At 36.6% G+C, this 12,198-nt stretch overlaps 1 protein-coding gene across 3 annotated transcripts in view; it reads left to right on the top strand.

Moving 5' to 3' along the window:
- Positions 1-12,198, top strand: part of b4galnt4a (beta-1,4-N-acetyl-galactosaminyl transferase 4a) — a 111,013-nt gene that overhangs the window by 52,933 nt on the left and 45,882 nt on the right. For 2 of the 3 annotated variants that reach the window (XM_043228559.1, XM_043228561.1), the window contains exon 3: positions 5,288-5,389. In XM_043228559.1, coding sequence (XP_043084494.1) covers positions 5,288-5,389 — 102 coding nt within the window. The remainder of the gene's footprint in view (positions 1-5,287; positions 5,390-12,198) is intronic. The other variant, XM_043228560.1, reaches the window with a different exon arrangement.

Raw genomic sequence — 12,198 nt, 5'->3', positions numbered from 1 at the left:
AAACTCGCTTTTAATTTTACGTTCGAACTCCATTCTGAAATGTAGCCTGATTCGCTCCAACGTAACACGTCGCATTCTGATTTAGTACTTGTAAATGTACGAGCTGTGAAAAGAACGGCAGCATCTGTTCGTTAGGCCTTCTTCAGGTTTGATAAGCAGTACCTACAGCTGAAGCTGGTGTGCTTGTGAGGCCGCTCTGATTATTAGTGACAGCTGTGATGTGACAGCGGTTGTCTGACAGCCTGGGCTGGATCAGACCTGTCTCGTATGAGCGTGTATGGCAGCTCCGTCACCCCTGCTGTCCCCTGTCTCCTCCGTCCCGCTGGCCTGTCACTCTCTGACTGATACCAGATCAGCAGCGGGAGGAGAAAAGCTCTGGTGTGAGATGTGCACCTGCTGGTAGCGCGCCGTTACCGTCTTCACGGAACTAATCTGACGCGAGAGGTGTGAACTGTTTACGCTGAGAAGTTATATATGAATATATAGTCATCATTTAGATTTATATGTATATATATATATATATATATAAACCTGAACAGATGTGTCAACACATAATCAAATGTGTTTGTTGGATTCTTGCAGACGTTTTTGTCTTCCAGGTAACATTTTATGCCCAAAAAAGGACAAACTGTATTTTCTATAAAGAAAATGATGCATATACTTTATATGCAATAATAAAAAACTCATTATTGTAATAGAATTTGAATTTAAATCAGAATAAATGAATTATATTCATTTATATACATAGAAGTCATTATTGTAACACTATTGTAATAAATTGTAATAAATACTTTTTCATTATCGTTAATTTACAAATTTGATAAATAAGAGTTATACACAAGCAAGTAAATAAATAAATAAATGCATTCATTTATTTAAATATTTTTGTATTTATTTATTTGATATCAATTCAATAGTTCTGACATGACAAACAAAAATAAATAGATATATTCAATTTTGTATTAAATTGGTAACATTTTTAAATTCATTTAGTTAAAAATGACTGTACGGAGTTTCTGTTGCACTGATTTAAATATTATTTTTGTTATAATAGTGAGATTTTTTTAAATCAATTTGAATGCATTTTAATACAATTTCACAATGAAACTATAATGAAATTATAATGGTTGTACAAATGGGCTTAATTTTCCTGTAATGTAACTTTGCTGTTCTCTTTCTTTCTCTTTTTCTTCAGCCTTAGATGAAAAAAAAGCATATTTATGCATATTTTTCAAAAGATTTGAGTCCTTCATGACAGAACAGCGTGTTCTCAGCATCGCTGCATTACACTTCCAGCAGATGTTCAGTATACTAAGACACTTATGCGAGATGGAAAGTTTCAAACATAAAGAGGCGTTTGTGGCTGCTGTGGGTGGAGGTCCTGGTGAGGCTGTGTTTTTCTGGCTGAACCAACATCTACACAAACATTTCGACTGCGCCTTCAAGTCCATGTTGTCCTGTAATGTCTTATAATATCATCCCGCCGTCCCTCCCTCCTTAAATTTAACCTGTTAATTAGATCAAGTCTCCATCCACTCATCTCTCCTTTTTTTTTCTTTCATTCATTCATCCATCCGTCAGTCAGTCCCTTCTTTCATTCCTCCATCCATCCTGCCCTTCTGTCTGTGAATTCATGTCTCCATCCATCTGTTCTTCCAGCCATTTTTTGTTACATCAATTGATTCGTGTCAATGAATCTGTTTCCATCCCTCTCCTCGTTCATCCGTTAATTAATGTCTCTATCTATCATCCATCCATGTCTACATCCATCCACCCGTTCTTTCTTCCACCCCTTGCTACTTTCATCCTTTTAATCAAACTTTCTGCCCATCCATTAATTCACATCTCCATCAACCGTCCATCCATTCTCCATCATCCCTCACTTCATTCATCCTCTACCCCAACTACACTTTCAACCATTCATTCATTCGTTCATGTCTCCATCATTCAGACCTGCCTTTTCGCATTATCATCATCCATCAACTCATTATTTCATAAATGATCCTTTGTTACTTCCTTTTCTTTAGTCAGACTGCCTCATAATCATTCTTTTTTCTCCATCATCCATCCATCTATACGTTCTTTCTTTTACCCTTCCCCTCTAAATCCATCCACTGACTGATTCATATCCGTATTCATGTTCATTCATCCCTCCTTTTACCAACCTATCAATCCGTTAACAACAAACCATCTCAAATAATCTCAACAAACCTGTTCATCCATTGATTAATTCACATCTCCAACGCTCCTTTCACCCGATCCATAATTATTATCTTCATAAATCGAACCATTTATCGATTAATTAACGTATACATCCATTCATTGATTAATTTGTATCCATCCATCCATCCATCCGTATTTATCCCTCCTTTCACCCATCCATCCATTAATATCTTCATAAATCAAACCATTTTTTGATTAATGTATACATCCATTCATTGATTAATTTGTTTCCATCCATCCATCCATCCATCAAACTGCCCATCCGTTCATCTATTTATTCATCCATTGATTAATTCACATCTCCATCCTTCCTTCCATTCATTAACGTCTCTAAATCTATCCATTTATTGATTCATTCACGTATTTATCTCTCCTTTCACCCGTCCACCCATTAATTCATGTCTCTATTCATCCATCCTTTTACCCTTCCCTCAATACCATTCATCAAACCTCTCCTCCATCTATCCATCAATACTGTAATATCAATTCTTTCCTCCCACATACACGCTAGTGCCCAGAAGTTGAACTTTCCCAGCTGACATTCATCCCTAGAATTCAAGCTTGTCCAACTCTCTCCTGTTTGTTAGATCTTCTCCCGGTTGCTTTAATAATGACCAGTTAAATCAATTATCACAGAACAATTTGCTGCAGCTGCCAAGTATTATAAATAAAGCTTCCAACAATAACCCATTAGCACGGACTTCCACTGTGTGTTCTTCAAGATGAGTCACTGAAACCATCACTGAAACTTCTGCCGGCTATTGAGTTTCTACTGTTCCATTTTGAATCCAATATATCGACAGATCTGACTCACTTCACCACTCACCGATCTAACAAAAGAATCCGTGAACTTTAGGCAAATGTAGCTGAAAACTCTTTTTTTTTTTGTACTTGTTGTTCAATGCATTGCGTGAAGATAAATCAAAAGCAAGCGTATTTTCGGACGAATGCATTAACCTTGCGTGTACCATCCCGACACCTTTCCTTTTTTAACTCCAGCTAGTGTTTGTAGTTCATCAGAGCGGAGATGAAGATGACTGATGAAACCGATCGCTCGGGTCATTATCCTCCACGTTACAGGGCAGAGAAAATTAAAATTTGATTTGTGGAGGGGCTGTGTTTTGTCGTTCTGCTGGATAACCGGACGTGAAAAATGTGCCCCGGTCTCCTGCTCCTAGAGCGAGCCTGTTTACCCCTGAACGAGGAGAATTAATTAACCTCCTTTATATTCTGGCCTCGTACTTTGCAAACCCATCCTGATGTCTGGGATCCGTCTCAGAACTTGCGTCTTGTTTGTCCCTTTGTCTTGAGAGGAGATCTGAGTTCAGATCGGTTCTGCTGCGATTGTAATATTTTAGATGAGGCTGGTTACGGATCAGTTTAGTTTGACGAACGCTCTCGTTGTAATGAGTGCAGTTGTGCACAAGTCACCCGAATCTCAATGTATTCGGATAATTTCTCAAGTTTTGGTCTGGAGGCTTTGCCTCTTTAATATTTGGCTGTGTTTGAGTCTCTTCTGCTCGCTATGTTGAAATTTATTTGATCAAAAATACAGAATTTTTTTTTTTAAATAATACTGCCATTTAAAATAACTGTTTTCTATTTGAATATTTTATTCCTGACATCAAAGCTGAATTTTTAGCATTGCTTCTCCAGTCTTCAGTGTCACGTGATCCTTCAGAAATCATTCTTAAATGCTGATTCGATGCTTAACACACATTTATTCTTTATTAGTTCTGTTTAATTGCGATTAATTGCATCCAAAGTTAAAGTTTGTTTACATAATACTGTGTATATTTATTACTTAGTATTTTTTTAAAAATCTATTTCTGCTTTATCATGGACACTTTTGTTTACAGTCGACCCTTATGGAAAACTATTATACATATTTGAATCAGAATTGCGCCACTTTGTTGTCACATGACCTCATTACTTGCTTGATTGAAACCGGTTGCATCCGGTTTTCATTTTCCAAGGAATAATAATTGATTTGAAACGTGCATCGATCTCGCAGTCCAGTTAAATAATGAAACAGTTGAGTGATTATGAGGGAACACGAGGTCAATTGGAGCGCGTTGCATTATGGGATGAAATTCCTAGCATGATTTTCTCAGGTCACCGGGGTCTTGTTTGCGCAGTGCATTCACGGCATACCTATACACTTAAGAAATATTAAGCATGGAAGCGGGTTTGTGAACAAAACCGGTCATTCCCGCTGTCAAATGAGACGCGTAATAAGTAACGCAATATATAAAGGCCTTTATTACCGCGGCTTCTCTTCGACAGTATTGACTTTAAGCCACTCCTAATCGGGTTTTGTGATGCTTCGGTGCAATTTTCAATTAGCGCTGAACATTGACATGTGACACATGACTGAAACAGGAGATTAATATGGAGAGAAATGAACTGAGAGCCGAAGAGAAAAGAAGAGAAGAGCAGTCTGTTTCTTAGCTGATGAGCTCACGGAAGAAAATCTGCTGTTCAAGACCCAAATACTGCCTCTGAAAGATGTCCAGGTCGCATTTCACCCCGGGATATTAAGAAAAACATGCAGAATTATGTTTTGTATTAGGAAACTAAGCTAGATTTATTATTATGATTTCTTATATTCTGATCTTCTATGCACATTTTCACCCCATATCCTGCACCCATTTTATGTTAGAGGTTTTATCATTTATTTATTTGTCGTTTCATATTTTCAAATGGAGATTCACATTTATTTTTCAGATTCATGCATTCAGTAGTAACAGCAAAGATAGTATACAAATTATTTTAAATAACAATTATTTAATTTTACATCAGTATTATATAATTATTCAAATATTTATTTATTTCCATTTGATTTTATTAATATTTTTCCTTTTATATATTTCAGAATTTATATATATATATATATATATATATATATATATATATATATATATAAAACACATAAAATGTTTTTTCTATTATATATATATATATATATACACACATTTATTATTATATAATATAATAAAGTAGCATGATTTCTTCATTTAATAATGTCATTGTTTATGTCGTTGGTTTCTGTGCTTCTCTCTAGCAGGACGACGAGCCCAACGCTGGCTCTCTTCATGACAAAGATCAAGCTGAAATCCGCAAGTTCATCGCACAGAAGTACAAACGGTTGCCATGGAAACCCGAGGTATGAGTATCACGCTTGTCGTTTTATTTTTGTCATTCTACATTGGACAATGACTCATTTTCTCTCCGGTTTGTTTGTCGTCAGCCGTGTAAGTTCTTAATGAGAAGTTCTCAAACTTTCGCCGAGCCCCTTAATAAGCGCACGCCGACCTGGACTGTACAAACTGTATTATCGTCAGATTTTAATATCAGCTGTAATATCTGACAGGATTTCAGGGCTGGAGTTAAAGTGCTCTTTAGTATTCAGAGTCGCCGTGTGCTCGTTCTAGTGATTCTACTGAATTAACTGGATTGAACTGCTGCTCTTAAACAAAGAAAATGACATCTTATTTCTGCCTTTTTTTCTGTCCCAACATTAGACTAAACTGGGGAAGCTTTTTTCCCAACAATGGTATAAAATAACCCTTTTTTACTCACAATTTTTTCTCACATTTTTATTGCACTTTTGAATCTATAACTCAGAACTGTAAGATATAAATTTGAGAAGAAAAACGAAAACCGTGAGACAAATTGTGAGAAAAAATTGTTAATATTGTGAGATTGAAAAAAAGGCAATTAACGTGAAACATTCATAAAAACGAACAAAATTCAATTTAGTTTATAACGAAACATTTGTTTATAACAAATTACGTTTATGCCAACACAACAATGCACTATATATTCGCTTTATCGCCTTTTTGTTCCTTCGTTCAAGCAACCAAACGCACAAAAAGAATTGCGGATATAATAATTACGAGAAAAAATGTCCAAATTGCAAAAACGTGAAAGCTGACAAAGTTGTGAGCTGCAATTCCCTTTTTATTATTATGTTTATTTATTTTATTCTGTAGTGGAAACAAGCTTCCATACCAGTTGGATGATGAAGATGATGATGATAACTGGACGGTTTATCCTCGTACGCTAAAGTGACATTATTGTCATAATTATTCCTGTTAGATGAAGTAAAAAGGTTTTCTCTTAAGCTGCTTATTTGGCCAAGCGCAGGATTTAACGCGGCGCTCAGAACGAACATTTCAGCTCACGAGGCTGTAGAGAATTACACGCAGCATTTTAAAATAATAACGGCGAGGTGGGAATATTCTGCAGGTCAGTGGCTCTCTCGGGTCTCTCGCTCACCAGCTGAAGTCTAGTTCGGCCGATTGTCTGCGTAAGTGGACGGGTTCAAGGCTCTGCGGCGGTCCCAGCTTGACAATAGCCCCTACAGAAACGCTTGACCGAGTCTGTGGAAAAAATTCGACTGACCTTCACGAAGGCCAGACCTGATCCGCTCTCAGCTTTTTACGAAAACCCTTCTTTGAGCTCGTCTGGAAAGAAACAGTCGTGTGATTTCACCCGGATCGTTTCGAGTGTACGCCGAAAGTTACTTGATGGTGAGGTGTATCGTATTTAAAAATAGTTTCACGCATCGAAATGAAAACGCACTAAAAATACACGTCAGACATTTTTTAAGATTAAATATAATGATAAGTTTATGTATTTGTATTGTTTCTTTGTGCATTTGTAATGCTTTTGTCATTTTTGTTAGTTTTATTTTATCGTTTAGCTGTATTTTTATTTTATATGAAGCTAATATTCCATTTAGAGTTTATTTTTATTTCAGTTTCAATTTAGTAATTTTAGTAATTTTATCATATAATACTTATTTTAGTTTCAACTCGATTTCAGCTACAGGTTTCTAGTCAACAGTAAAAACTACTTTAAATACAACAAAATGTATAGAATTTTTGACTGATGCGTCCATGTGATAATACAAAATATGATAATTTAATGTGAGATTAATTGAGGTAATTATGATAATGCGATGCTGGAGTCCTGACAAAAAAATTAAATAAAATAAAATTGACAAAAATATATACAATACAAAATATAATAATAAAATATATCTAAAATACAAATATATAATTAAATGGAATGTTACTAATAACTATTAATATATTAAACATTATATTTATATATTTATATATCAATCTGGAATATTGTTCTATAATTAATATGGCGCAGATGTACTGATCTCTAAATGTTCTGTGACCGCTCTGTCCTCATCACGGTTCTTGATGTTGTCTGTTTTTGCTTTTCTCTCGTGTGTTGGCAGCTGAATGTTGTGTTGAGCGTGTTATTTATAGAAGTGAGCACAGGTGATATCCGGCCGAATAATAGCCCTGAGATCAGGCAGATGTTCACAGCTTAGCAAAACAAACACAGGCTGGTATCGCTTGAATTTAGAGCAATTCTCCACTGAATCTGGGCAAGGCTCGTGGTTTTGTGAGATCTGGAGGTACTACAATGAGAAAGTCTGACAGACCTTGAACCCTTCGCGTGGAGAGATGTAGGTGCGAGGCTAAGGGGAACGCTTTGATGGAAGATTGACTGTAATGGGCACCCTGACCATTAGCAGGACTACGGTCCGTAGACGGGGTCTTGAATTTATGGCACTTTATAGATTACCTGTAAAGCCAGTGGGCCCCGTGATACATCAGTTCCATATAGAAGACTTTGACCTCCGGCCTTTCGATGCTCAGTTTCATTTCCACTTTTGTCGCCTCTAAGAGCATCATTGCTTTTTCCTTCCTTTGAGGACGCTATCCGTTTCCCTCTTTGAGGAACTCTTTTTAGTCTCCCAGTTGTCAGTAAATGACAGCGCTGGCAGCAGTTATCCGAAGCCATTATGTGTCATTAGAGAGTTGAGAAAATTGTGAGCATCAGCGACTTCCCGTCGGGTTATTACAGTACAGTCACGAAGACCAGAGAGGGTAGGATATCTGTATTCAATCTGTGATATCTCAAACACAAACCTTTTCTGTAGCGGTATAACTTGAGATTCTCGAAACTGGCTAGTCGGTGGGTTGCCTTAAAAGCCAGTTGATTTAAAGAGGTCTTGAGGAAGTGGTGAATGCTTAAAGAGAATGAAAACTCGGTCATTATTTACTCGCCCTCATGTCGTTCCAAACCTGTAAGACCTTTGGTTTCAATTCAGACCACAAATTAAGATGGCTTTGATTTAAAGAGAGCTTTTTGAGAGCTTTTCTACCTTCCTTAGACAGCAATGCAACTGACAAAACCCAGAAAGGTAGGAAGGAGTTACTGAAAATGGTTAAAAAAACTGACACGGAAGAGAAAAAACTGTTGCATAAAGTCGTTATTTTTGTTTTCACGTAGCGTCATAACAATACAGTTGAATCACACAGACTATTTTACAATATCCTTACTATTTTAAATCTATTGAATACAGTTTTATCCAAAGTATAAATGCATTTTTGCTTCCTGTGATATAGCAGTTAGGTAGACGTCCTCATAGATACCTGGTTTGGTTCATGGTTTATAACTCTTTAAGACTTTTTAAAAACCTTTGTGGGAATAATTAAACGCAACCAAAGCTGATGAAAGAAGTGCACTATGACTTGGAACATCACCAATTGGCTTTTTCGATTGGTTGTTGTTGGAAAAGTCTTTTGGCTCATTCCCCATCAGCAGCGTAGGACCGACTCAAGAGAGCAATCCTGCGTTAGATGCCCACAGATGCACACGTTAGATGCCCGATCCCAGATGCATTATGGGTGATAAATGGTGCCATTGCTTGTCATTCTGAGCAGCGGCTGATTGTTTGTCTATGTCACGCACAAACCTGCTTCCGTGGGTCGTGATTCCTCCGTGGGTTGGTGTTGTGCTTGGTGTTGAGGAGAAGAGTTTGGAGTGAGAGGATTTAGATCAATGGACCTCCACCATTCCGACTGACAAAAGTGAAGGTCATGTTTTTTTAGACATACTCGTGGGATATGAGGTTTGCTCTAAGAAATACAATAGGCTCCTGGGAAAAAAATATTACTCTGGTTATTCTTTGCGCTGGAACTGAGCCGTTTTTTCTGGCTGTGTAAAGTTGTGATTCTCACAGTTACTACTAAAGGTTCCCAAACACAACTCCCATTGGGCATTTATTGCAGTGACAAAACGACCGCAAGCCATTCGTTTTTAGTGAGATTTGAAGCTCTGGTTAGCTTTAGCGTGTAGCATTAGCCACCGGTAGTTGCAGTGACTGCACCTTTAAGCAAGAAATATCATTTTCTATTTGTACGTAAATGATCGAATTCATTCAAAGAGCTCTGGGGTGCATTTTCCAAACGCATCTGTATATATTTGAATTTTCAAGTTAATTTTCCATTAAAAATAAAATGCAGTGAGATGTCAGGTTAGCATCAGCAGTTAACCCCTACTGGTAGATGATGTAACTGCACATTTATGCAAGAAACACTATTTTTCATTGAAAATTTTCACATAAAATTTTTTTGAGATTTTTGCTGTTAAAGTAGTAAGTGTCTCAGCGAAAAATAAATAAATACGACATCCGTCATTTAAAATTAGGCCTGTACGCTAAGCGCAGTATAAAGAAAACCGAGTTGTATGTCCTTCAAGGACACTCACATCGTCTGCTCCATCCTTACTCTGCTCTATCGTTCATCAACAACTTGCCTGTTCTGTCTGAGGGCCGTATATTTACCACAGATACGGCCCGCTCTGGGCATCGTTACGCACAGACCTCGAAAATAAAACTCGTGACGCAGAAAGCTTGCATGCGACGTGAGCAAAGAGTGCGAATGCTGTTCAGATTACACCAGAGTTGCCGAACGCTACCGTGTTTATTCCGGAAAAAACGCGGGAATGCAGACCTGTACACTGAAATTATATATAAACTATATTAATTAATTAATTAATTAATTACATGAGAAACCAACCAGAATTTAAAAAAAAAATTTATTTCTATAAAAAATAATAATAGATTATTAAACAATTACACTACTGCTACCAATATTAATAATAATACCGTTATAGTAAAATCAAATTTAATTAAACAAACGCATTGATTTTCTATTAAAATAAATAAATATCTCCAACCAGTTAAGACTTTCTTAGCATAGATTTATCGTAGTATTTATAGCAAAAATCCAACAGTGCTGCGACGGGCTGATGTCACTGTGCCTCTGTAGGCCGTGTAACATCAATCTGAGGAGCGGGTCTCTGTCTCTCCGTCTTCCCAAATACAGGTCATTAGCAGCAGTGCTGGGAAGCAGGAGGGTTTCCATTAATGCATTAATGAGAGCGCTTGATTACTATCATCAATCAATATGAGGCCATGTGACGTTATAAAGGACACAGATGAGTGATCGCTTGAGAGATCAATCGATGGATACATAAAACAGCACCACACACAACAACTAATCCACTTGATGTATGGCATTTCCCACTATTCGTGTTGGAGTAGATTCAAATCTTGTGTATATTGAACGACATTGTTCTGGCTTTTACTTGTTTCGTGCCATTAAACTCAAAGTTCACATTGACACGAAGTCCTGAGGACATTGACCTACTGCCTATGTCTATTTTAATTTAATTACATTTTTAGATTTCATTACATGTCATTTATCATACATGTGTTTATTTAAATTTTATGTTGAATTTGAAAAACTCCACCAGCATTTGTTTCCAATCATACTGGTACTATGTACTTAAGTTAAAAAAAGTACAATGTACTTATTGTGGTCGTTTTGTATTGCTAAACACTTCTACTGCTGTTGATATGGGTTACGGGTAAGGTTAGAGACAGGTTTGGTTGTATGGGTTGGTTTAAGGGTGAGTTAAGGTGAAAGAGATGGGTCAACAGTTTAATTAGAAATGTAATTATAAATGTAATGTATGTAGTAGTTGAGGCCATTTAATATTACCTACATTTTTCTATGTATAACCACATTAAATTTCATAAAAACACCCAAATAGGAACTTTTAAAGACTTGAAGTAATTGAAAGTTTTGAAGAATTGAAAGTAATTTTTGAATCCATTTTATTAAAAAAATATTTAGTCTGATTTGCGAAACCAATCACTGAAAAAACAGTTTCCAAAGAGCGATTCGTTGACCGATTCGGTCGTAGTGGTTTTTGGGTTAAATGCCGACTGGAGAGTAAATCGCATTGAATAGAATTTAATTATAACTTCACAGGACTTGATTTTGTTAGGAATCATTGCACTTTATAGCAAGAGATATTACATAAGGATTATATAAACGTTGAAGACAGCTGCCATATTTACCCGTGAAGACGATTGAGTTTAATCAAAACCTCCCCATAAAAATCCCTGTGGTTTAAACAAGAATGGCACTCTATGAAAATACAGTATGTTCTGCTTGATGGGGTTTATTTATAGCCGTGGAATCGCAGGGTTAATCTCTGTGGCCTAGTTTGTGGGCTGGTACCGAGGATAAAAGCTCACAGCACAAATGAGAGACTGACTCACTGAATTCAACAGGGTATGCAATAAAACATCTGCGAGAATCGAATCAAAGCGCCTCTTATTGATGTTTATATCATTCCGTGTGGTTGAATGTATGTGTGGAAACAGAAACTATTCTCACACTATTCCTGTACGTTGGCAACTTTAATTTCCCTAAACAGAAATTCAGGGCCGGTACGACATGTTACAGATAGGAATGAATAAGATCACTGTGCGGTCATTGCTTTTCAAACCCGCCATATAATTCACTTTTTAATCATTTCATGGTTTTCCTGAACATTATAAACCCATTTATGCCACTTTTCTGCTGGAACACAAAAGAAGATATGTTCAAAAACGTCTCTGTGTTTGGACATTGTTCTTTCTCATAATATATTCATACAGATATAAAAGAAAGTTTTACAGGTCTGGAACAATATGAGGGTTAGTACATGACGACACAATGTTCTTTTCTGTTTGAGCTAACCTTTTGTTAATGGTGATAAAAATGAGTGTAAATGCAAAAAATGAGTTTCTGCTTTATATATACAGGG

The sequence above is a fragment of the Puntigrus tetrazona genome, chromosome 25 (assembly GCF_018831695.1).
Source record: "Puntigrus tetrazona isolate hp1 chromosome 25, ASM1883169v1, whole genome shotgun sequence".
Taxonomy (NCBI): domain Eukaryota; kingdom Metazoa; phylum Chordata; class Actinopteri; order Cypriniformes; family Cyprinidae; genus Puntigrus; species Puntigrus tetrazona.
The sequence above is the reverse complement of the archived record's forward strand: the minus strand, read 5'-3'. Positions and strand labels throughout refer to the sequence as shown.